This window comes from Phasianus colchicus, chromosome 6 (genome assembly GCF_987193195.1).
Source record: "Phasianus colchicus chromosome 6, bPhaCol1.hap1.1, whole genome shotgun sequence".
Taxonomy (NCBI): Eukaryota; Metazoa; Chordata; class Aves; order Galliformes; family Phasianidae; genus Phasianus; species Phasianus colchicus.
In genome coordinates, this window is record NC_143441.1 from 23,504,069 (window position 1) to 23,527,405 (window position 23,337).

Sequence of the window (23,337 nt, forward strand, 5' to 3'; positions counted from 1 at the left end):
CTGACAAGTGATGAACCTACGTACACTTTTCTCTGAAATGAGCTTTAAATTACCATAAGAAGAAAACCTAACCAGGAACAGAACTGCATCTAGTTTAGAACCCATGACTTTTGCTATGAAGTCTCAGATAAAGTGAGACTAAAGATGAAGGAGAAGCAGGTACGTGTAACTGTTTTTAAATGACTAGTCAAACATAACTTTAAAACATTAGCTCAATTCTTTCCAACATTTGAAATGTTAAATGGGTGACAGGTTTGAAATGACCAGATTGTGGTCTGTTCACAGATAGTAGAAGAGCACAATGTTCATTGGCTGCTCCACATCTGTGTGAAAGGACCAAAAGCTTGGATTTTATCTAAAGACAGATGACATACTAAAAATAGACCTATACTCTTACATGAGCAGAGACATTTTTATTGTAAAGATTTTGCAAATTATATGTCTGAGATCAAGTAATCTTATTGAGGAATCCATAATTCAGAATAGATTTAATACAGATTATACATTTGGATCAGGTAGAACTCAGAAAGATTGGTTTTGCATCTGAAGATATATACAGCCAGTTTAATCAAACACCTGTGTCTCATAATTTGTTTGGTATGCTTGTAGATATTTCATTATAAATGAGAAAGGTATTCAGTCACACCAAACGGAGATATTTATATGTAAATAGAGGAAATTTTGCTTTGGCAATAACTTCATTTTTGGAATGGAAGTTTTCACAATTCTCCAAACACTACATTAACCACCAAAACCCTGACACAAAGTAGGGCCAAAAGATGAGGTTGTTACTCTGTCCTTGCAAAACATTTACTGTCCCACTTCTAACCAGCATCTACTGTGAAACTACATTAAACAAAGATTTGAACCAAATTCACCCCTGGAAATCAATATATTTGTTCCCACAGTGAACTTGGCCATGTGGCTGTATCATGTAATTAATCACTGAGTTCACCAACACAGAAAACCTTCTGTATCTTCCAGGATAGAAACACAGAAATAGAGATGATCACAATAAATAAATAAATGTTGAATGTATGTTCTTGTTGCAGATTTAAGCTGTCTAAACTTCGGAACAATCCATTGCCTTCGAAACTTTAATTTGTGCTCATTGCACATACGCATGATAATAAGTCTTTAACTGCACAGACACATACATCATTCAGTGCATAGGATGGACGATGCTCCCTGAGTGAGCAGCTGTTCAATATTCTTTTTATTCTTATCACTCAATATGTGGCTCCATGCCTTCCTTACTGCACATCATTCAAACCCTGTGCAGAATACTGAATTATTAATATCTTTATGGGTGTTTCTACAGCATTTTCTGCTGGGTTTCTGAGTGCTTCCCAAACACTAATTAATTTATCTTTAAACCTGCAAAGTGAGTGTGTACTATTAGACTCACTTTACAGATGGGGAACTGAAGTATTGAGCCGTTATGGTCAAGATTAATGAACATGTCCACTAATTTGGGTCCTCAATATGATGTGCTTAGAGCCAGATTTTGCAAGATACTTAGCATTTTTATGGTACTTCATACATTTAATGCACAAATCCCATTGATTTCAGCAGCATCTGTGAACACTCAGCACTTCTGTGACTCAGTCTCGAGCATCTAAGATGTGCACTCAAAATAAGGAACACACAGCAAGTGGCCACTTACATAACACCTGCTTGAATCACTTGAGAAGTCTGAGACTACAACAGGGATAGACAAGAGGTCACTGTGAGCATTAGGATTCTGGGAAAATCCTTTTATCCACCATAACATTCAGCTATTTTCACCCAGAGATTTTGCTTTCTCTTTTTGTCTATTTGAATTTTACTTACAGCAGTATCTTGCTTTTTAATTATATTTCAGCAGATTCTAGCCTATGATGTTGAACCACCTCGGCTCATTGCTTGAGAAGGGAATGCCCAGGATGGCTCTTTGGCATCACTGACATTTTGTGAATCACACCACCGCCTTCTACAAGTCAGGATAAAACAAGGTCAGCTGCAACTGTAGTTGCTGAGCTTATTACAAACCCACTACAAGAATACATGTGTAAGATCAATAAACATACAGATGCTATATAGTATTGTATGAGCAATAAGTATACAGAGAAGTTTGGCTGGTACGATTATCAGGTCAAGAAAATCTAATCAGAGATCAATGAAAAGTACTCACTGGTGTTGTAGGCTCACAAAAACCCCACAAGGAGCAATATCCAGAGAAAGATCCTACCTCTGTGGCAGTCAGCCCTTAAATGGGGTCCAGGCCAGGCTCCACCCCTTTCAGCAGCACAGGTGAATTGCCTTCATCTGTGCTCCCATGGCTGACTCAGTGCTCTCCTCAGGTGATCAATCAGAGGTGCAGGCCATGTTTCAACAGTTCCCATACAGCATGTGACATCCTACCAGGAGATTTTGCAGTTGTTTTGCTTTGCAATTGTGAAATGTTGTGACAAACCTTGAGAGGATTTTGTGCCATTAGTGTCTTTCTCCTAGTACCTCCCTGTGCTCTTATTTCCTGGTTGAATTCTGACTGTTACCATCTCCTTGTTTTTCATGTTATAACTCATATCCCTTTGACAATCAAAGACAAAATGATTTATACTCCAAAACTACAAGCTGTGCACATGTGTGTGTGGCAGGTTCCATTACACCTGACTGCATTTTGGTGACCTGTGCAACCATCCATAATGCATATCTCTAAAGGTGGTACTTGGCTGATCACCGTCTCCAGCAGAAATATTTTCTGTGAAAGCTGAGAATTACCAATACATTAACAATATATTTATTTAGCATTCGATTAATTTCTTTTCCATAAAAGACCTAGGCTCAAAAATAATCTTCGGACTCAAGGGCTCTTCTTTACACAACAAATAAATTTCCATCTTGTTCAGACAACAATTTAACCATTAGCTAAGTTAAGTGGAGCAAAAAAGTACAAACACAGTCTAGAAATCAGGGACAATCACAATGTCTTCACCTGAGACAAAATGATTCATAGCCTGAAGTAGACTCCTATCTACATTTTAGTATGGAGCAAAAGGACCTGGAAACTGATTGGAACAACTCAGTGGGTGAGTTCTGCAGTCTTTGGGATGATAAAGTCTCATTGGGATCACTGAGACAGCAAGAGGTAATCTGCTGGAATAAGCTCTGTAGGGTAATTGTACAGCTGTGGGATGGTATGAATGCAAAAGACTTAGAATCACAGAATTGCCGGAGTTGGAAGGGACTTCAAGAGATCACCAAGTCCAACCGCTCCGCTAAAGCAGGTAGTCTACAATAGGTCACACAGGTGGGCATCCAGTCAGGTCTTGAATATTTCCATAGAAGGAGACTCCACAACTCCTCTGGGCACCCAATTCCAGTGCTCCATCACCCTCACCATAAAGAAGTTCTTCTGCATGTTTGAATGGAACTTCCTACATTCAAGTTTTAGGCCATTACTCCTTGTCCTATTGCTACACACCACCAAGAACAGTCTGGCCTCATCCATTTGCCTCCCACCTCCCTCAAGATATTTATAAATGTTGATCAAATCCCCTCTCAGTCTCCTTTTCTCCAGGCTTAACAGACCCAGCCTTTCCTCATATGAGAGATGCCCCAGATCCTTAGTCATCTTTGTGACCCTCCACTGAACTCCTTCTAAGACATCCCTGTCCTTTTTGAACTAAGAAACCAGTACATATACTCTGGGATCTATGCCAGGAATTCATGAGACAGTTTTCCCTGTATCAGGCATTTCAGAGTTACTTGTGTGTAGATTGGGATAACCATGTTAACAGTTCTGCTTGCTTTGTTACATAAATTCTGTAATTTTTATATCTGTTATGCAAATTTAACACTGTATTAAAGGATCTTGATGTAACAAATAGTAGTGTTGTTTCTCACTTTAACAGTGGAAGAAATTTTTCTGGTAGTTGTTTGACAATATAATCTCGGTCAGGTCAGTTAAGGTTGAAAATTTGTCTCTATTTCACTTAAGTTAATCCAACTTCCCTTTGAAGTTTGTCAATCCAAAACACAAGCTACACTCCATAATAAAGAATATAAGTGTGACTCCTTTTCTCAGAACAAAGACAAATGCCCTGAATTGCTTCAGTGCCTCATTAAACTCTTTCTAAGCTTATTAACTTTTAGGATCTGCCTTCTGGAAGGATTTTGGGGAGGTATTCAGTCATAATACCCCCAGGACATGTTACAATATTGATAATTCTTGTAATTGTATGGTGTCAAAATATTTGGTATTCTTCCAGATTTGAGAACAAAATGCTCTTTTGAAAATTTCAGGTCTCATTAAAAGGACATGTAGCAAAACCAAATACACATAGGCTGTGTAGAACTAGCAATAGTTTTTTTGTGTGTTTTTTTTTTTTTTTTTTTTTTTTTTGCCTTCTGTTCCAAAGCCCAGGGATATTTCTGTACACTGTGATCTAAAGAAAACTTATAGGGATATTCCTGTTGAAAATGGAATTTACAGGCCAGAGTTGATTTATTTTGACTGCTAACTTCCTTTTCCAATGAATGAGAGAGGGACAACAACTAACCCACTTCCAAGTTTCTTCCCCAGCAGAAACAAGCAGATGTGCTTCCTGTCTTTGGGCAATGTAATGAATCCCCATCCTTCCCTTAAATTACATTTCTTTTGACTAAAAACTTCCCCTGATGCTCTGGATATTAGATCCAATGCTATGAAGACAGAGGAGCAGAAACTCTTATATGCCTTGGCAGGTACCAGATTGGTTGCCATCTCCAAAAATCAAGGGGCTTGATGAAGACAAGAACTTCACTCCACACAGGCCACAAAACAAAAAAAGTTTGGCAGGTATGTGGAAAGAAGATGATTAAACAGAAGGTGTTTTCTTCTGTTCCTGATCCAGAGAGACTGAAGGGTATGGGTGGATCTCATCATGCATGATTCTCTTCTTCAGTGCAGATTTTCATATTTCTGGTGTTTTTTGCTTCTGCATTCTGCAATAGAGTCTGTGAATCTAAACCTATTTTTCTATCACTTTCTAAAAATAAATTTCTTGGGATTATATGGGTACATGTGTGGAAAAATGTAATTAATTTATTCTTATTTATAAAATCCTAGATGAATCAAGACCAGCCTTGTTGAGAAACTGCCTTTTTGCTGTCATTTTTCTGTGCCAAAGATCAGCAAGTAAACATTATGTAACATATTTCAGTCTACGTAGGAGGTAACAGCATGACAGTGCAGCTGAGCTGTTCTTTCAGCAGCATGGATGTCAGCCAAATCAGAATCACCGCATAACCACAACTTGACTGTCACCATAGGTATGACAGGGATCCCAAAGGCCTAACTTCTCCTGTTTTCACAACGCCTAAATTCTTCTGAACATTTTACACTTTATTATGCTTTCCCCAAATCTTGGGACCGTGAAGTTTAAACTGCAGGTTGGAGAGGTGTATACCTAAAGTAATTGCCACTGTTTTGGACTCTGATGTTTATTGCAGCAGCTCTCAATTGTGGCTGTAAGAAAAGAAACACACAATCTACCATTGACTACTAACTTGACTGCTACTGAAAGAAAATAGTATAATTCACTCAAAAAATTGTCTTGAATTTCTATTTTATATATAGATGTATATTTACTAATTTGCTAGATATTAAAATGAACTGACAAAAGTTTGTGGTTAAACATTTTTTAAGGTGATAACATATTCTTCCCAGTCTCTTCCCTCCCTCCCCATTCCTTTCCCTCTTTTCCATACAGAGGTATCATAAAAGATAGTATTTTGGGGCTTGGAAGGAATGCACTAATGTACCTCTATTGTTTTCATCTTCATCCAGCACTCAGCAGTTGTAGTACAATTCCCAACCTGTAAGAATAAATATTTTCTGCTTTACACTCATGCATAAATCTGAAATTCACATGTCCATGTGCCACACACTTAGGTATAAATTATTGCTAGCCACTTTAAATTCAATTAAAATGCACTCTATTAACAAATGTGAGTTCAGACTGAACTAGTTAGACAAATTTAAAAAAAAAAAAAAAAAAAAAAAAAAAAAGGAGAGAGAGAGAGAGAGAGAGCGCACATTGGACCTTTTAAACTGCAAATTCTGCTATTCAGGCAGTGGGAAAACAATACAATTACATGCAAGGTCTTGTAGAGCCTTGCTTAATGCGTGATGAACACGCTGACCAAACACTCAGTCTTCCTACCTCTCTATCCCAGAAGTATCTGAAAGGAGCAGGACAGCTGTAGTCTTCCTGATTTTGGGCCATGGCAGAGAATGGGATGACAGATGTTGAGCTATTCTTTCAGAGCAGGCGGGAACTCCTCTCTGTCAAACAAAGAAGATTGACAGTCTCAGAGCCCGGTTTATTTGTATTAAAAAGCCAGCTGCTTCCTTAACAGTTGCAGGCGGTATCCCTAGCACTGAAGAAAGTGGATGAATACATTAGTAACTACTAACATGATGTTATCTGTTGAGTGATTCTGTAGAAACAGTAATTCCAAAAAAAAAAAAAAAAAAGTGGCATAGACTCCACTCAGTGTCAGTTTCTCCCTTGTAATGACATTTATCTTTACTCCTGAACATAACAGGCTCCCAAGTTTGTGCTGGAATATGTCCCCAAGTGTTTGTTGTGTGGTGTCTAATTAGCGTTCAGCAGCTATCCTGTATGAAGCACTGACTGCCTTCCAAATAAAGAAACAGTCGCAGACTCTGCCTCAAGGACAAGTTTTTTCAACATTATCAGATTTCTATTATGCCAATAAATGGAGTTTAATCATTTCAGAAGGCCTGTTAAGCTATTCAATACCTCTTTTATCTATTTTTAATATAACATGACACGAGCTGGCATACGAAGGGTATTTCTTTACAGTGCTTTCAATTTTTCATTAGCCAAGAACATCTCAGGAAAAAAAATAGTTTATCCCATAAAATGTGAAAGTCAGTTTTGAACGGCAGTATTTGAAAAATACAGAGTCAGCATACAGACAAATTACGTTCCAATTACAAACATTTAGCAGTCATTAAGATTGCAGGTCCCTGTTAATTGGCGATTACCATACTGAAGCCTACACGCCCCGATGTGAGCACGGGGAAGCGTACGGCTGTTATCCGTCAGTATACGCTTTGCTAGCGTGAAAAGGAGATTTGTGTCTGTTGACAGCCTTAAAACCTCTCCCAGCCTGCGGTCAGCACCACGCGGACACCTGAGGAGGGAGGGACTGCCAGGAAGGCAGCTCGCACCGGAGCCGAGGGCTCTGCAGAAGCCGTGGGGCTCCCACACGGCACATCCAGCAGCTCCCGGCCGCGGGGAGCGCCGCGTGTGCGTGGGGCGGGACGAGGCCCTCACCCCGCCCGCCCCGCCGCCCGCTGCAGCCGCCCCCGAGGGCCGTTAGCAACCGCCCTCAGCGGCCGCCCGCGGCACGGCGGCAGAGCGGCCCGGCTCGGCTCGGGCCGGCCCCCTGCGCGGCCGCCTGTGAGGGCGCCGCTCCCGCCGAGAGGGCGGAGAGGGGCGGGAGCGGGAGGAGGGCGGGAGGCGGGGGGGCGGAGGAGGGCCGGGCGGGGAGGGCTGCGCCGCGCCGCGCGGCCTCGACCTTTTGTGCGGCGCCCTGCCCGGCTGTCAGCGCGGGGGGCGGAGGTGATTGAGAGGGAGGGTCGCGGCTGGGGTTTGGGAAGCGATGGCGTGTGAGCGAGCTCCGGGGGGCAGAGCGCGGAGTTGTGCCGATGTTCGCCCCGCGTGGAGGTGTCGCGGAGGGACCAGGTCTGTGCGTGGGTGGGAGGGTGTGAGCCGGGCAGGGGGCACAGGCAGGATGCCAGGCTCGGGTGGGATGCCGGCAAGTGTCAGGGTGCTTGGAGAACTCTGTCCCACTGTGGAAAGGGCCTGCGCTTATTCCGTCACGTTTTCCTTCTCCGTCTTGGGCAACTCCAGTAAACTCAGGCTGAGCCTTTGCTCTGTGTTTGAAGAACAGCATTCCACCAGCACAACAGTGAGCGGCCTGTCAGAGCAGCGGCAAGTTCTACTGCCAGCCAAGTGAGGGTCACTGCGGCCTTTCATCCCATGGCTCCTGTGCAGAGCAGTTGTTGGACAATTAGCGAAACACACCTTGAGCACTAGTGCTGACCTCTCCTCATGCAGGCCCAAGTGCTCCGGGTCTGATGGATCTCAGTCTCAGCCACTGTGTTCAGTGTGGAGTCAACCACCAATGTTCCCAAGGGCCCCATTGCATCCTTGGTTCACCGGAGCTTTCTTCCCCTCCACTTGTGGACCGATGTTGTTTTTATTCCACTTAGTCATGGTAGAAATGCTGGATTCAAAGGTCAGCTGACATCATTTGGAGTTTCATACTGGATTGGACAGCACTGGTCCGCTCACAGTTGCCAGGTGCAAGAAAGCACTGTATGTTTGGATGTTCCAGGAAACAGGGCAGATTGAGTGATTTCTATCCAAGGAGAGAGAAACAGACCCATGTCTGGGGGTTTCGTGGAGATCAATTCCTCTGAGACATCTTCTGAGCATCTCAAGCCAACATGAGTTAAAACAAATGTAATGGACTCAGTCACAATGTATTACACAGTTTAACAAAAGAAATAAGAATCTTCTCCTGCACTCTGCAAAGCTCCTGAAATTTCCTTCTAGGTCCCCATAGAGTTTCTGCTCCTTCAGCTCACATGTCTAAGGAGCATAGAGATGTTTCTGTTCAGCAAGGACAAATTAGTGAAAAATGCATCCACTGAATCTGTCAGCAGTGAGCAGATTTTTGTTAGGGAGAATATAACACATAGGTAAATATCCCAGAAAGCTGCACGCAAACTAGCAAACAGGATGGGAACAAAGTTCTTTATCAATACCATCTGTGTTCCCACTGAGGATAGTCCTGCTGGGGAGAGAGGTGCTACCAGTCTTTCTCTTTGGTGATATTGCATTTACAATAGGAAGGAAGTGTTTAGGTGGTCTGGAGCCCTGGAAATAGGGATAGGGTCCATCCAACACTGCACAAAGTGACAAAGACCACAAGGGACAAAGAGTTGGCAGGGCAGAGGGGGGCCTGCCAGGCTGAGCCGCAGTAGCCAGAGCACCAGGAGGGACTTCAGGCAAAAGCCTGTGCCTCTGCTGTGCTGCTGTGTGGGTGTGGGGGGCTGGGGTCTTCACACCCCTCATCCCATCCATTGGAAGCTTTGGAAATGGATACACACTTCTCAGCTTTACAGAATCACCTTTGAAGACAATTACTGAAAGAGACAGAACTGCGGTAACAGTTTACTGCAATATAATGCAGCAAGAGATAAAAATAGAAGGGGCTCATTATTGTGGTTGATAAACATAGGCAAAGCACATGCCTGACCTTTCATTTGTACAATTAATTGTTCCAGCAGAAAGAAAATGAGTCTTAATTGTGAGCAGCTTCCTAGAGGATCAGCTGTGTGTGCCCCTCCGCTCCCGGGGAAAAAGGCTGTGAAGTTTTCCTGAAGCTTTCTGCTTTCCACCAGGGCAGGAAAAGAAGAAAGGAGGATCGCTGTGTTTCTCTCTCCCACCTCTGCCCTGCCCCCCGCTTCCCAAGAAGGAGAATATTGAGCTATAGTGCTATTTAAACAACCTCAACATTTTCTTCAGTCCCGTAAAACAGGCTCTTCCTCTTGCATTTTCAGTGCTATTTCGCACCTACAATAAGGAAATACTGTATAATGCTCAATCAAAAGTCGTTTCAGAGTTCAAGAGTCAGTCAAAAGCAGCAACTTAAACCCGCTCCTAATTTGACTGTCAAATCACGTTGATAGCAGTGGGTGGTCACAGTTCGAAAAGAGACTTCCCAGCCCCTGTATTGCTATCCAAATGATGTCCGTGTATGTGGGCTTCGCAGGGTTCGGTCACGGTGTGCTCGCAGTGCCGGTACCCAGCGCCGGGCTCGGGAACGACCCCGTGGGTGTGAGCGGGCATCGCTCCAGGACCGGCACCGTGGCCGCGGAACGAACCCAACGCCTCTCGCCCCAGTGCTCGGGGGCAGAAGGTTCCTTTGGAGGACCCCCCTTGAAGCCCTTTTGTCCCCTCCTGCCCGAGGACTGATGTCCTCCGCACCCATCCTGCCGGGGGGTCCCGGGGCTCAACCGCGATCGGGCCCTTCTCAGCTCGCCCATCAGATCCCGCCCGCAGAGCGTGACCGTCCTAAACGGACCCCTTATCGATAGCGATTTTTAATCTCGATCTCACAAAGGAGCACATTCTCTGCTCCTTAATAGAGCACAACGCCCATTGACTTCTATCCCATTGACTTCAATGGGAGTTTCGCTCCATTAAGGACTGCAGAATTTGGCCTAAACTGACCGCAATAATTTTGCTGCCGGTAATGGAGCTTCAAAGCCGTCTCTAATTAGCCGATGAGCAGGAATCGTTAAACATGCAGTACAATTCCGCCAGCTACGCGGGGGCTGCGGAGCAGCTGAGCAGTCCCGTTCAGCCCCGGGGAAGCTCAGAATTCAGCTATCGCTGCGACTTCTGCGGGGACAGTCTGGGGACGGGATGCTGGTCCGGACATTCCTGCTTCCATAGCTGCTCTGCTAGCATAGGAACAGGAGAAAAGAAAGCACTAAAATCTATGGCAGATTTGATCGCACAGTGATTCTTTTCCTCCTTCGAAGATGCCTGAAAAAGAATCATTGTACGTGTTGCTGCTTCTATTTATCAAAGACCAGCCTAATTAGTTTTGTTTATCCGTAACCCAGAGCACTCCTAACGAGTTATGCAGAATCCCACAGTGCCTCCGAGCCTCAGTTTGGGCTGCGCTCAGCTCCGCTGCGACCTGGCACCTTCCCGTCCAGCAGGAGCAAACTCCGTCCCCTTGAGCCAAGCTCGGCTGTAGGGTCACTTCCATTGCACGCCGTTCGTGGGCACAGCCTCCTTTCCGAATCCCACAGCTGTAGATCCAGCAGCGTGCAGAAATGCCTCTCAAAGACCGTGATCTAATAGCCGAGTTCTTAAGCGCTTACAAACCTATATTTCTGCAGCGTGTCTGTTACCTGTGAATTTGAATTTGGAAAACAACATTTTCCTTTTGAAATAATATATTCAGCTATTCGTGCAAAGGCGAAATACAGCAATATATATATATATATATATATAATTTTAAATAGCAGATTTTTAAGGGCATTTCCGTATAATCTTCTCGAAAAACTAACCCCTAGGAGAAGAGAATACTCCCGAAATCATACGCTGCATACGCAGCATCCCAGTCATCTGTTTGATAAAGAAATCTGCCTGTAAGTTTTGGTCAGTATTCTAGGCAAAATATGCTCAACAGATGATAGTGGAGATGCAGCCAGAAAACAACTCCAGCTATTTAAACTGCCAAATGAGACATAAAGCCGCATTGTAAAAATCATCTGGAAAACAGGTTTTCCTATTGAAGTCGCTATGTGTTAATTACTGTGATCTGGAAGAGCTCTGTATCTAAACGCCTGGAAGCCGACTTTCACCCCGCATATGTAAATGAAGAAAGTGCTGAATCTAAGCCAGAGGGTTCATGTTCGGATTCATTTCCGTGCATGCCTAGACATTAATATGTGTTCATGTAGGGTTCGTACAGTACGAGGTGTTATTTCCTTATAAAGAAACACCAGGTCTCGCTTTCCATTCTCCTTACAAAATTATTCGCATTATTTATGCTACATTGAGCGATCTAATTTCTTCGTGATAGTCAGCTAATTGCTCTGGCAGGTAATTAGAAGCGGTTTACAACGCAAAGGGCTTCTGCGGTGCCCCTCGGATTATTAAGTTGCTCTGTAAATTATACCATATTTGCCGAAGAGAGCGGGGGAGGAAGGAGCTAACGATCTTTTGAGAAGTTCTCCTGCGATCGGAGCCGAAACGCGTCCCTGTCCGTCCCACCCCCCCTCACCCAAGACTTAAAAAAATAGAGGGAGGGGGCTTTGCCGGGGCGCGGAATCGAATTATTCTAAAGCACGCGATCTGAAGCCCATTTTGTTCGTGCTCACTGGTCCAGAATAACTTGGCCATAATGGCCGGGAATGGGCCAGGTCTGCAGCAAGCTTCCTGCGCCGTGGCAGCATCCAGCGGGCATGTGGGAAAAGAATGGCTTAAATGGGGACATCTGTTCAGTGCTGCTCATCTCGCTCCTACAGCCAGGTCAGGTGAAGGGAATAACCTGCTCGCCACCTTGTCCCCTTCCCGCTGCCCTCCTGCCACCCCCCTCCCGCCCCAGCCCGCTAATCAGCTGCCGGGGTGGGGGAGCGAGGGGCCACCTAATTGCTCTGCAAATAGCGACAGGGAAAGGTGGCTGGTACATTGTAAGAGGAGCAGTAAATATATCAATATTAGGGTCTCTCGAGTCAAATCGCGGGAGCTCCGCACGAGAGGAGGCTGCGATGCGCTCTCAGTGCGTGATCGCCGCGGACAGACGTTGCTGCTCACCCGCAGGTACGGCTCGCTCGGAGCAGCGGGGCTTCTCGCACTTCGCAAACGGCAGCAAGAAATGACGCGTGGCTTTGATATATTTTTTTCTCCCAAATTGCCACTTTTTTGTTGGTAGTTGGTAGAATATAGAAATCAATACATACATACGTTCGTAGAAAGCTTTCCTTTTCTCCTGTGTTATCTGCAGACTGATTTTTCGCAGACCGTGTATTTGCAAGTGTCCAAACACACCCACACATACGCGTGCACACGCACACGGGAACGAGCATTTGTATGCACAATTATATACACCTTTACACGAGCAACAGCATTTCGGGGCACGACCCTGCTTCATGCAGCCCAGTGGGAGCCCCTGCCTGCGCTCCAATCTCTCAGTCGGTCACTGTACATCGCCACCCGCCTGTACTGCTCGTACAATGATTTGAGCACATGTGTGGTTAAACCATCGGACACGGAGCGGCTCCCAGATTATTTGTAATTAAACACAATTCCCAAAGTAACATTTATCTTCCCGAAACTGCGATTGCAATTGTCAACCGTCTGGAGGAGACGCGGGGTAATCTGGAAGCATTACCTCCTCTCCTAACGGAGCAGAATGAAAAGAAATCAATACCACCGAAGAGAAGAATTTAGTAGTTTTTAACTGTAAGTGGCGCCTGGGAGAAAGTGATGGATAATAAGAAAAGCAGAACGCGCCTTAAACAAATCTATTGGGAGCAGGAGCGGGGCGCGGGGCTGCGCGCAGTGCCCGCGGGTGGCAGCGCCCGGTGCTCGCTGTCCCCTCCGCTGCTCCGGTACTGATGGGAGATCCCGGGAAGCTCTGGGCACGGAGATAAAATACTGGGGGGGCGGACTGGGATGGGAGGAAAAAGGGAGAGAAAGGGGGGGATGCGGATGGAGGAACACAGCGGCAGTGTAAAGAGGTGGATGCCTTTTCCTCCCCAGGCACGCACACTTGTGCACGGAGCTTTCGCCTATCGAGTGACGGGGACATTGCGGGATTGTCGTGTGCTTCCCTCCCAAGCCCCTCACAAAGCGCCCCGTCTCTCCTTGCCCGCAGCCCGAGGAGCCGCCAGGCCGCCCGGAGCCGGGGCGGGGGTTGCAGTACCTGAACATACTTTTGCAACGACGGATGAAATAACTTCGGAACCCCGCGCTGCAATGAACGCAGCACCCGCGCACACATGAGGTCCGCTGGTGCCGGTGCCCGTTTGCCAGCTGCAGTCCGACGAAACGACGCAGCCGGACAATGGGGAACGTCCCAGGTGAACCGCAGCGGTGTGAGCGATGGTTAATAACGGCGTTAACCACCACCACTGCCCGCTCGGCACCGCACGCTCCTCTCCGGCCGTTTGGTTTCATTGACGTAGTGATCCCCACCCCAGCCCGGCTAGGGGTTCGCTGTCACCCCTCGGTCAGGGAATGCCGCAGGTGACAATGCCAGGTGCAGAGGCACCGCGGGGCCCGGATTCCGGGGCAGCACGGCCCGGGCGACGCGGGGAAGGAGCTCCCCCCTGCAGCCCACGGGAGCGGGGCCAGGAGCCGTGTGCCGACCGAGGCGGAACGCGGCGACCCGGCGGTGTAAGCGTAACCACGCGCAGGACATGCCGTGCTGCCTCCTAATAGTGACATTCACCATCCGGCGTGGGCAGCGGGCACTTCAATCCTTCCAGCTCTGCCTTTGCAAATAGGCAGCGAGACCTCTCCTTCCCCAAAGAGGAACCTCTCACCACCCCGCAAAGCTGTCTGCGGGCGGACCAGACCCTGGAAGAGGCTCCATCCATCTCCCTGCGAGCAGAGAGCCGGGGGGGGTTTCTTCGAGGAACCCCCCCATAACCCAACCCCGAAGGGTTCGCGGAGGTTGTCGGCGCGGCTCAAGTTCGGCACTTGCTAATGGATATTGTAGGCACAAGATGTTCGGTAGACTTGGGCAAGTTGTTCCCGGGATGTAAATTAGGTCCCAAAAGCTGTTGTCCAAATCGAAGAAACAGAGAAATTAATCTGGGAGACTATCCATCATAGGCTGTAATAAAGGGAGCGACACGGATGAGACAGATGATATGATTAAGGAGCTGTGGTCGTTTTAATTAACTTTTTGCTGTCCTGTAATGATCAAACTGGTCAACAGACCCGGTCAATAAGCATGTTAATATCAAACAAATAAAACCAGGGATGATTAAAAACCTCCTGGTTTATTAAATTTGAAATTCAAATGAAATTTATGCTGCAGATGCATACAGAATGCTAATAGATTGTAGCTTTATTGAGAGTGGATCCCACAGGTTTTCAAGAAACAGCGCGAACATCTATCTACTCCCGTACATTACACTTCAAACGGAAAGGAAAAAAAATAAGTTTTAATTAATTTCGGGAAAACTTCTGCTTGTTTCCCCTCCCGCCCCCCAACCCCGCTTCGCAAAGCTGATGGACTGCAGCCTTAAGTGCGGTGGTCAATAAGGCAATGCAAACCAAACCCTACGCTTTCTTAAATCCTGCGCCCACTCAGCAGAGATGGACGCATAGGGGAAGGCGGCGGAGCGGCTCACCGCTCACAAAGTTCAGCAGCTGCCGATTTCCCAGTTTCAGTGAAACTCGGAGCGGCAGGAGAATGCCACTGACAACACTTCCTGTGATTTCTGCTCAGTTCTGATGGATTTGCCTTTTTCTTCCCTCTGTGTCGAGCTCCCTCGTACAAACTCCCACGACTATTCGTACAACGAGTTTTTTCACTATTTCCAGAGCGGCGCTTTTAAAGGAAAAGCGCGCTGAAAATCTACAACTTTCAGCCCCAAATTAAAAAGCCGGAGCGAGCCTTAAAACAAGCACAGAAAAGCCCGAGCGAGGGCACGTCCCCTCCGGCCGGCCGTGTGCGGGTAGAATGCGGAGCCGAACGGAAGAGCCACCCGGAGCGGCTCCACTCGAGAGATCCATCAGCAGCGCCGACCCTGCGCGCTCCGGGGCTGAAAGGGGCGCGTGTCGGTCTCTAAGCAGAACCCGGCACGCCGCAAAATGGGATTTTCTGTGCCTCTAAAATGTAGTACTCGCGATGCTTGTTTTGCTCTTACGCTTTCTGATCTATGTCTTAATAGTTCCTTCCCACCTCCAGCAGATAAAGGAAGCGGAGGTAAAAAGTTAATAAGCATTCATGCAAGGGAGTATCTCCGGGAAATGTTCTTCCCCCCTTTGCGGGTGATAGTATTGATTAAATTAAACCCGAAATTTAAACAAGTGTGCATTAGGTCTGTAAAATGAATATCATTATAGAAGGAGACCAAAGCAATGAAGTTAATTCTTTTTTATTTGTTAAACGGAGTTCCCTCCTTCCCCCACCCCTTCCTCCTCCTGGGCTGGCCCTGTCACGCCTTCTCAACAGGCGAAAATCAGTCAGAGAGAAACGCGACATTTATGGTAACCGTCAGCCTTCAGAGAAAGAAAGCAGTTCATTAATTTACTTCGCTCTTGCTTCAAAGTATGATAATGTACGGTACCCCCCGATCAATAGATATGATGTACAGTCGATATCCTCTCGGAACCGCTCGAGGGGAAGGGATATCTGCCCCCACGATGCGAACGAACCGCGGGGTTCTCTACTAGAGATCACGGGCCGGGCCGGGGGCAGCCTCGGTTGTGGGGGTGCACGGGGAGCCCGGCCCGGAGCTGCGGACGGGGGGGAACGGGAGAGGGAGGACGGTGAGGAGAAATCGGAGGAACAATGATTCCGCGCTCTGCCTCCGCTGCGATGGTACAGAAATGTGAACGGATCCAAGCAGCCCCGCTCACACCTCGAAGGGGTGGGAAGGGACGGCCGGAACCAACCAGCCCGAGCGAGGACGGCTCAGGGCCGCCCTTCCCGGGGCTGCGGTGCGAGGGGCGGCGTTCGCTCCGTCGGGGCCCCACGCGGGGCGAACCGCTCCGGCCGCGGGACCGGACCGAGCCGGGGCGAACCGAACCGAGCCGAACCGCGCCGCGCCGAATCGAACCGGGCAGAGTCGAGCCGGGCCGGGCCGTGCTCGACGGCGCTGATGACCTCACGCAGTCACGTCGGCGAGCGGCGCGGCGGGGCCGGGGATTGGCTGGCGGCGGCTCAGCGGCACTTCAAAGCCGGCGAGGGAGCTACAATTGTGGTGGAATGGGCGGAACTGAGCATTGTATTGCACACCTCTAAAAAAACACTGCCTCTGATTTATCAATATAAAAAAGATCCTCTGAGAGGAGGGCACTTTTGTGTGATGGCAACTTCACTTCTAGGGGTGAGTCTAAGGATTTTTTCTCTTGCTGGTTTAATTAGTTTCTTTTTATTGTCGATTGGAGGGGGTTAAAATAACCCCTGTCTTGACCGGGGCTATCAGTCTCCTCTATTGAGCCTTTTTTTTTTTTTTTCTCCCTTTCTTTTTTTTCTTTTCTTTTTCTTTTTCTTTTCTTTTCTTTTCTTTTCTTTTCTTTTTTTTTTTAAACTTAAGTACAAGTGAGTTTCGGAGAAAAGAAAGAGCGAGAGGGGGAAAAGGGGCAGAGTCACTTTGCAGCGCGCAGGAAAAGGTTTAAGGGCATTTGTAGGAACAGCCCCCAGCGCCCGGGCTGCGCGCTGCGCCCGCACCGCGGCCTTTCTCCGCACATGTGGCTGTTGGAAGGGAAACCCCGGCACCGCCGCTTCTGTCGGGCGCAGTTTCTAATCTGCAACCGAGTGTGGCTTTTTATTTCCCTTTAAAATAACACAGCCCGCCGTGTCCAGCAGGTATGTTCAACTTGTGTATACGTACAGATGTAAAATTTATGTATATATTTAGTTACGGTTGGTACGTGAGGCTCTTTAAGGAAGCCTTTTCAATTTATTTATTTTTTAAAATTATTTATTTGATAACCCGGCACTTCACTACTTACGAACCACTCCATCTGCCCCGAGGATCGGGAAGCGCCGGGTCCCGGGGAAGGGAACGGCAGAACGCAGCCGCCGGGCTGGTGGCAGCTTTTAAGCTGCGGCACCAGAAGCAACTTCCACCCCCCCCACCCTTTACCCCGAGCTCTCGGGGCAGGAGGACCGGCAGCGGATCCGCGGGACTCAGGGCCGGGCCGGGGCGGCGGGCGGGCGGGCGGATGGCGGTGGCGGTGGCGGTGCTGCTCGGTGCCTGACGCCGGCGGGACGCCCCCGTCCCCTCTGTGCCCGCAGGAGGAACCGCGGGTTGGCTCCACGCCGCTGGCCATGCTCGCCGCGACCTGCAACAAGATCGGCAGCCCCAGCCCCTCGCCGTCCACCCTCTCGGACAGCGCGTCCTCCTTCGGCAAAGGCTTCCACCCCTGGAAACGCTCCTCCTCCTCCTCTTCGGCCTCGGCAGGCAGCTGCGGTGCCGTGGGCTCCGGCCTCCCGGGCTTCGGCGTGGCGGGCTCGGCGCGGAACGGCTCCTCGGCGGCGGCAGCGGCGGCGGCGGCGGCGGCGGCCGCGCTCGTCTCTGACTCGTTCAGCTGCGGCGGCTCTCCGGGCTCCAGCGCGTTTTCGCTGACCTCCAGCGGCGCGGCGGCCGCCAGCTCGCCCTTCGCCAACGACTACTCCGTGTTCCAGGCGCCGGGCAGCGCCGGCGGCGGCGGCGGCGGGGGAGGCGGCGGCGGCGGGGCGGCGGGGCAGGAGGCGGCTCACCAGCCCGTCTTCATCTCCAAGGTGCACGCGTCGGTGGAGGGGCTGCAGGGCATCTACCCGCGGGTGGGCATGGCGCACCCCTACGAGTCGTGGTTTAAGCCCTCGCACCCGGGGCTGGCGGCCGGCGAGGTGGGCTCGGCGGGCGCCTCCAGCTGGTGGGACGTAGGCGCGGGTTGGATCGACGTGCAGAGCCCCAACGGGGCGGCCGCGCTGCCCGGCTCGCTGCACCCCGCGGCCGGCGGCCTCCAGTCCTCGCTGCACTCGCCACTGGGCGGCTACAACTCGGATTACTCGGGCCTCGGGCACTCGGCCTTCGGCGGCGGCGCCTCCTCACACCTCCTCAGCCCCGCCGGGCAGCACCTCATGGACGGATTTAAGCCGGTGCTGCCCGGCTCCTATCCGGACTCAGCCCCCTCGCCGCTGGCCGGCGCCGGGGGTTCCATGCTGGGCGGCGGCCCCGCCGCGCCGCTCTCCGCCTCGCCGCGCTCCTCCGCCCGTCGCTACTCTGGCCGTGCCACCTGCGACTGCCCCAACTGCCAGGAGGCCGAGCGGCTGGGGCCGGCGGGGGCCAGCCTGCGGCGCAAGGGGCTGCACAGCTGCCACATCCCGGGCTGCGGCAAGGTGTACGGCAAGACGTCGCACCTGAAGGCGCACCTTCGCTGGCACACGGGCGAGCGGCCCTTCGTCTGCAACTGGCTGTTCTGCGGCAAGCGCTTCACCCGCTCCGACGAGCTGCAGCGGCACCTGCGGACCCACACGGGCGAGAAGCGCTTCGCCTGCCCCGTCTGCAACAAGCGCTTCATGCGCAGCGACCACCTCAGCAAACACGTCAAGACCCACAGCGGCCCCGGCGGCGCCGGGGGACCCGGCGGCGGCGGTCCCGGTCCCGGCCCCGGCGGCAAGAAGGGCAGCGACACCGACAGCGAGCACAGCGCGGCCGGCAGCCCGCCCTGCCACTCTCCGGAGCTGCTGCCGCCCCCCGAGCCCGGCCACCGCAACGGCCTCGAGTGACGGCGGCGCCGCGCAGCGCCGCGCAGGGGACGCGGACACGTAAGTACCCGCGCGGCCCCGTGGGGAGCGCGCTCCGGCCCCGCACCGCACCGGGCGGGCGGCGGAGCTCCGCCGGGGGCTGCCTCCCCTGCCCTCCCCGTCCCTTAGGGACCCCCCGTCGGGTCGCACCGTGGGAAAAGCCACGTTTCTCCCGCTGGAAACCGCAGCACTTCCGTCCGGGAGCGGCGTCCCGGGTCCGCGGTCGGGCGCTTCCCGGGGCAGGGGCTCCGTGCCGGGCTGCGAGAGCAGCGCCCGCCGTCGGTTCTCCCTCCCGTCGGGACCGCCCTCGTCTCGGTGATTGCCAAAAGCCCTTTTGCTCCCGGAGACCGCTGAGACACGGTGCTCTCCCCTCTTTTTATTTTTTTTTTCCCCCTTTCAGTCGTTTACCTCCCCACATCCAAATGTTTTTGCGTTTTCCGGCGCATTTGGATCATTCCCGCTTGAGAGGGAATCACGAAACCCGCTGGCAATAATTAGGTTTCAAGTCCCCTATTTTTAAACCCCATAGAAATAAAGAAGCACCGTTGGTTGTGAGCGGAGCTGCGGTTCAAATGCCAAAAAGAGAGAGGCTGGGGTGGGGGGGGAGAAGAGGAAAGTGGAATATTTGTAAAATACATCAGAACCTCTAGGTTTGTACCATGGGGAATCGTTCTAGATTAGTAACAATGACTCCACCAACGTATCGGTGTGAGGTGCAGTTGTCCAGGAGACGATTTTGTATAGTATTTTTCTTGTACATTACTACCAGTAAATATTTGGAAATATATTGAAGTACACTCGAGCTTTTTTTTTTTTTTAAGTTTTTATTTTATTTTATTTTTCTAAATATTTCTTTTCCTGCCACAAGAAAGCATTACCAGTGCAGCCCTCCTCAGTTTTATTTCTGGACTCGTTTCCTGAAGCGTCCATCAAAGCGCACTTCAGGATATAGGTTTTGCTTGAATATTAATTTAGGTAGGCATACAACTGTAATTAAGCAAACAATATTTGATAAATGTTGAATGACATTTAATTTAATGGAGCATGTACTTATTTGCATTTGCTGGCAGTTCAGGTATAGTCACAGTGAGAGTTCTCCTCTAGTTCCTGAAGTGGGTTTGCCACGACCCATGTATTAATAAACTGTCCGAGTGAAACTGAACTAACGTTGGCCTATGTGTATTTCCTGAAAATAATATTGATAAATGTTAATAAACACTCCCGACACCACATTAGCGGTTTGCCCTGTTGCAAACTAATTGTCTCATTGTAATGTTGAAATAATTTGGATATTTCACATTGAAATGGAAAGCCCTTCGCTGGAACATTTTAGATTTGCATTTTAAATGCATGAAATGTAATTGATTTTTATCTGTAATATTTTAAATGGTATTAATAAACTCCAGAGCAAACATTCTATCCCAGGCAGCTCTTTGCTTTCCTTCTTTCTCACTCCACCGTCATGGGCAGCGCTGTGCTCTGAGCCCTATGGCACACACAGTTCTCAGAGTTTCTTCCAAAGGGGAAACGCAATGAACTGAATGTCGCTGTAGGCTGTGCCACTGTAGGGGCAGCACCAGGAGAGTGCTGGCATTCTGCTTGTCACGCTAGGAAAGGAAGCTAAAGGAAAAGCATCAACACCGCTTTAACCTTTTTTTCTATTTTTAATAAAAAAAAAAAATTAGAATTATTTCTCATGTTGAGAAAGGCTGATATGATGCGGGAATACAAATGATAATTATTTCTTTAAAAAGAGCTTGGCAGCTCTGTACTTGGAGCCAGGTTTGGGTGGTCATGGGCAGAGCTGTGCCACGTGGAATGGTGACTCCTGCAGCCCCAGTGGGACAGGCGGTGGGGTTGGGAGGTGTTGGGGTGCTGGGGTGGGGTGTCTGGCATTACCAAAGCACTGCCTGAGCTGGGAACAGCAGTGCAGGGGATGGGGGGTTAAACCTGCCACCTCTTTCTTGATCGGGAAGCGTTGTCTTTGCGTTTTTGCAGTGAATCCCAAGAGCATTACATTAGCACCTTATCAGGGAGAATATGTCATTCCCTTTGGGAAACGTGGCCCCTTGTGTTGCACACCATTGGTGTGTTGAGAGATTGGGGTTAGAGCCTGGAATTGGCATAGAAGAGAGATCTTTGTGCAGACACAGGGAAGCACGTTCCTGTGACAGCCCTACGGAGCAGCATTAAAACATGGAGCAAAAGCATGCAGGCTGCTTGACTCCAGCGCATTTGGGACTTGGGAGCTGTGCGTGTTATAAGGCTTGGGAGAGACTTTTAAGGTGCATTGGAGCCGGAATTTGCTCTGCTTGAGTTTCTCTGAGCTGCATTCTGAATGTGTGTCATTACAGATGCAGCCATCGGGGGCTTGCAAAGTTTTCTACGAAAGCAAAGCAACAGTTTGCTCTGCATTTTTTCCTCTTTTTACTATTATCGTTATTAATTTAATGTCATGGAAATGCAGCAAAGTACCAGCACCAGATTCCCACTGCGGGAGTGAGAAGCAGTGTTACCTGCTACTTTATTCCTTATGGGCACCAAATGAAAAGGAAACAGACGGATGGCCTCAGTGCTGCTTCTCCAATATCCCCTCTGAAGGAACAGCTGCTAAATGCCACCGGCTGGGAGCCCAGTTCTCTGTTTTGGAGCAGTGGCAAACTCATCCTTCCAGGGAAGGAGCTGCCGTGTTGCTCTGGGATCTGTAAGAACACACATTTTTTCTTTCTTTCAGCAGCAAAGCCCAGCACTTGAGGACTGAATAGCTCCTTTTGGTCATTTATTTCCTTTTACTAAACCCCTCCAGATAAGGGCATTGAGCTGTTTGATAGCAGCCGGGAACTTGTCTGGCTCTGTGCAGATGAAGGTAGAGCTAAACCAGTTTGCTGACCTGTGGGTCAAACTGGCGTCCATCATCGTACCTTCCAGCCACCCGCTGGTGATTGTGGCCATTCCTGTTTGCTCTCTGACCTTTTAAGTCTCTCCCCTTCAAGCTCATAGCAATGTCTATCAAATTTTGTGCCCCATTTTCCCATGATTCTGCCTTTTCATTGTCATTTTCCTGTTTAACTTTTCAATAGACCAGAGACTGGAGATGCACACAGCCAGAGCTATTCACAGCATCACTTCCTCCCTGCTCGGTGCCTTCCACACCACTTCCAGCCTGAACCGGGACCAGGGGCTGCTGGCTTCTTCTTTACCTCCAGCCTACAGCTGTAGAAGTAAAAAACCACATCCTGAGTTTGTGAATGTGGTGCTCAATCCAGCCCCAGCCCCTTCCCAGCTGCAAAGGTGCTGAATGCAGCACAACCGATCTTTCAGTCCAAATGCTTACAGGTAGGCACTTGCCAAACTCTGCCATGCTCCAGTTGCGTTCTATGGAGTGACCTCTGCTTCAGCTATGGGAAGAAGGAGCCAGGAAAAGGTGTGAACAGATTGGGTGCATGGCTGTGCACACTCCCACAGAGTGTGGTAAGAGGACCCCTTTTGCTGTATAGGAGCAGCCTCACCTTTCTCAGAGCAAATGTTTTCTCAGCTTGCTCCATTGCAGCTCATTTTTCTAAAGATGTATATATATTAAATACTCAGTGTTTATGTGGAGAAAAGCATATAACTGATTTAACACTGAGTTTTTGACTATTTGAGTGGTGACTTTTCCAGGCAGCTATTTATCTTGGGCTTGAGTGGATGGGGAAATTGTTAAATCTCAGGAAAGTGTGCATGGAGAAAACCTGTGTCGCTGAGGACAATTCCTGTGTTTCCAGTTCTCTAGTTTTCTAACTGCTGCTTGAAATTATTCCCTTCTTCAGAATGGTATTAAGGAAATAGTGACAAGTGATAGGAGCTTTACTGGAGCACTCTAAATGAGGTAACTCCATTTTACAATTGTGGAGTTCGAAACAAACCAGGAATCTGCCTTACTCTTCGGATAGTGGACAGTCCCCTGGAGCTCTGTGCTCGGAGTGCTGCAGCTGCCGCCGACGGGCGACGGGCACCTCTCGTGGGAGTCACCTGCGGCTCAGCACTGCGACATTCCAGGCTTTCAGTCTGCGAAAAGCAAAACGCTGCCGTGGAGCGTTCGCAGGTGCAAAAGCCGACTGCTCCAGTGCACAGTGCTGCGGGATGGGGCAGGAGGAACAAACGCTGTGAGCAGAGGTGACACGGAAACGTCGTCCCCGGGTGGAGAAGGAACGCAGCATGGGCGGGGCCGGGAAGCGCCTTTGGAACAGTTTTTGCTGTCGGGGAGTAGGAACGTCACTCAGATTTCCTTTG

At 49.3% G+C, this 23,337-nt stretch overlaps 2 protein-coding genes across 11 annotated transcripts; one reads left to right on the forward strand and one right to left on the reverse strand.

Moving 5' to 3' along the window:
• Positions 1–4,411: 4,411 nt before the first annotated feature.
• LOC116226955 (uncharacterized) lies at positions 4,412–14,178 on the reverse strand. 9 transcript variants are annotated; one of them, XM_090142687.1, is made up of 5 exons: positions 13,526–14,176; positions 7,576–10,534; positions 6,189–6,310; positions 5,788–5,841; positions 4,412–5,491 (listed from the first exon to the last, which is right to left on the reverse strand). In XM_090142687.1, the coding sequence occupies exons 2-4, from the start codon at positions 7,951–7,953 to the stop codon at positions 5,805–5,807; spliced, it is 537 nt and encodes a 178-aa protein (XP_089998813.1). In that variant the 5' UTR covers positions 7,954–10,534; positions 13,526–14,176; the 3' UTR covers positions 4,412–5,491; positions 5,788–5,804. The 9 variants fall into 9 exon arrangements, 3 of the variants coding, with proteins under 3 accessions (XP_089998813.1, XP_089998814.1, XP_089998812.1); XM_090142688.1 differs by having other exon boundaries at positions 7,576–10,531; positions 13,516–14,176; XR_016467759.1 differs by lacking the exon at positions 7,576–10,534 and having other exon boundaries at positions 13,516–14,178.
• Positions 14,179–16,079: 1,901 nt separating this feature from the next.
• SP8 (Sp8 transcription factor) lies at positions 16,080–19,053 on the forward strand. Of its 2 annotated transcripts, none has more exons than XM_031590013.2 (2): positions 16,080–16,657; positions 17,572–19,053. In XM_031590013.2, the coding sequence occupies exons 1-2, from the start codon at positions 16,430–16,432 to the stop codon at positions 19,045–19,047; spliced, it is 1,704 nt and encodes a 567-aa protein (XP_031445873.2). In that variant the 5' UTR covers positions 16,080–16,429; the 3' UTR covers positions 19,048–19,053. The 2 variants fall into 2 exon arrangements, with proteins under 2 accessions (XP_031445873.2, XP_089998272.1); XM_090142146.1 differs by lacking the exon at positions 16,080–16,657 and adding an exon at positions 16,929–17,139.
• The last annotated feature ends 4,284 nt before the right edge of the window (positions 19,054–23,337 follow it).

Excerpts from the sequence above, each read along its gene's own strand:
- LOC116226955 (XM_090142687.1), bottom strand. The coding sequence starts at position 7,953 with ATGCTGTTCTTCAAACACAGAGCAAAGGCTCAGCCTGAGTTTACTGGA. Across the intron at positions 6,311-7,575 it reads GGCAGGGCGCCGCACAAAAG|AGAGGAGTTCCCGCCTGCTC; the intron begins GTCGAGGCCGCG and ends TTTGTTTGACAG. Across the intron at positions 5,842-6,188 it reads GATACTTCTGGGATAGAGAG|GTTGGGAATTGTACTACAAC; the intron begins GTAGGAAGACTG and ends TTATTCTTACAG.
- SP8 (XM_031590013.2), top strand. The coding sequence starts at position 16,430 with ATGACCTCACGCAGTCACGTCGGCGAGCGGCGCGGCGGGGCCGGGGAT. Across the intron at positions 16,658-17,571 it reads TGGCAACTTCACTTCTAGGG|GAGGAACCGCGGGTTGGCTC; the intron begins GTGAGTCTAAGG and ends CTGTGCCCGCAG.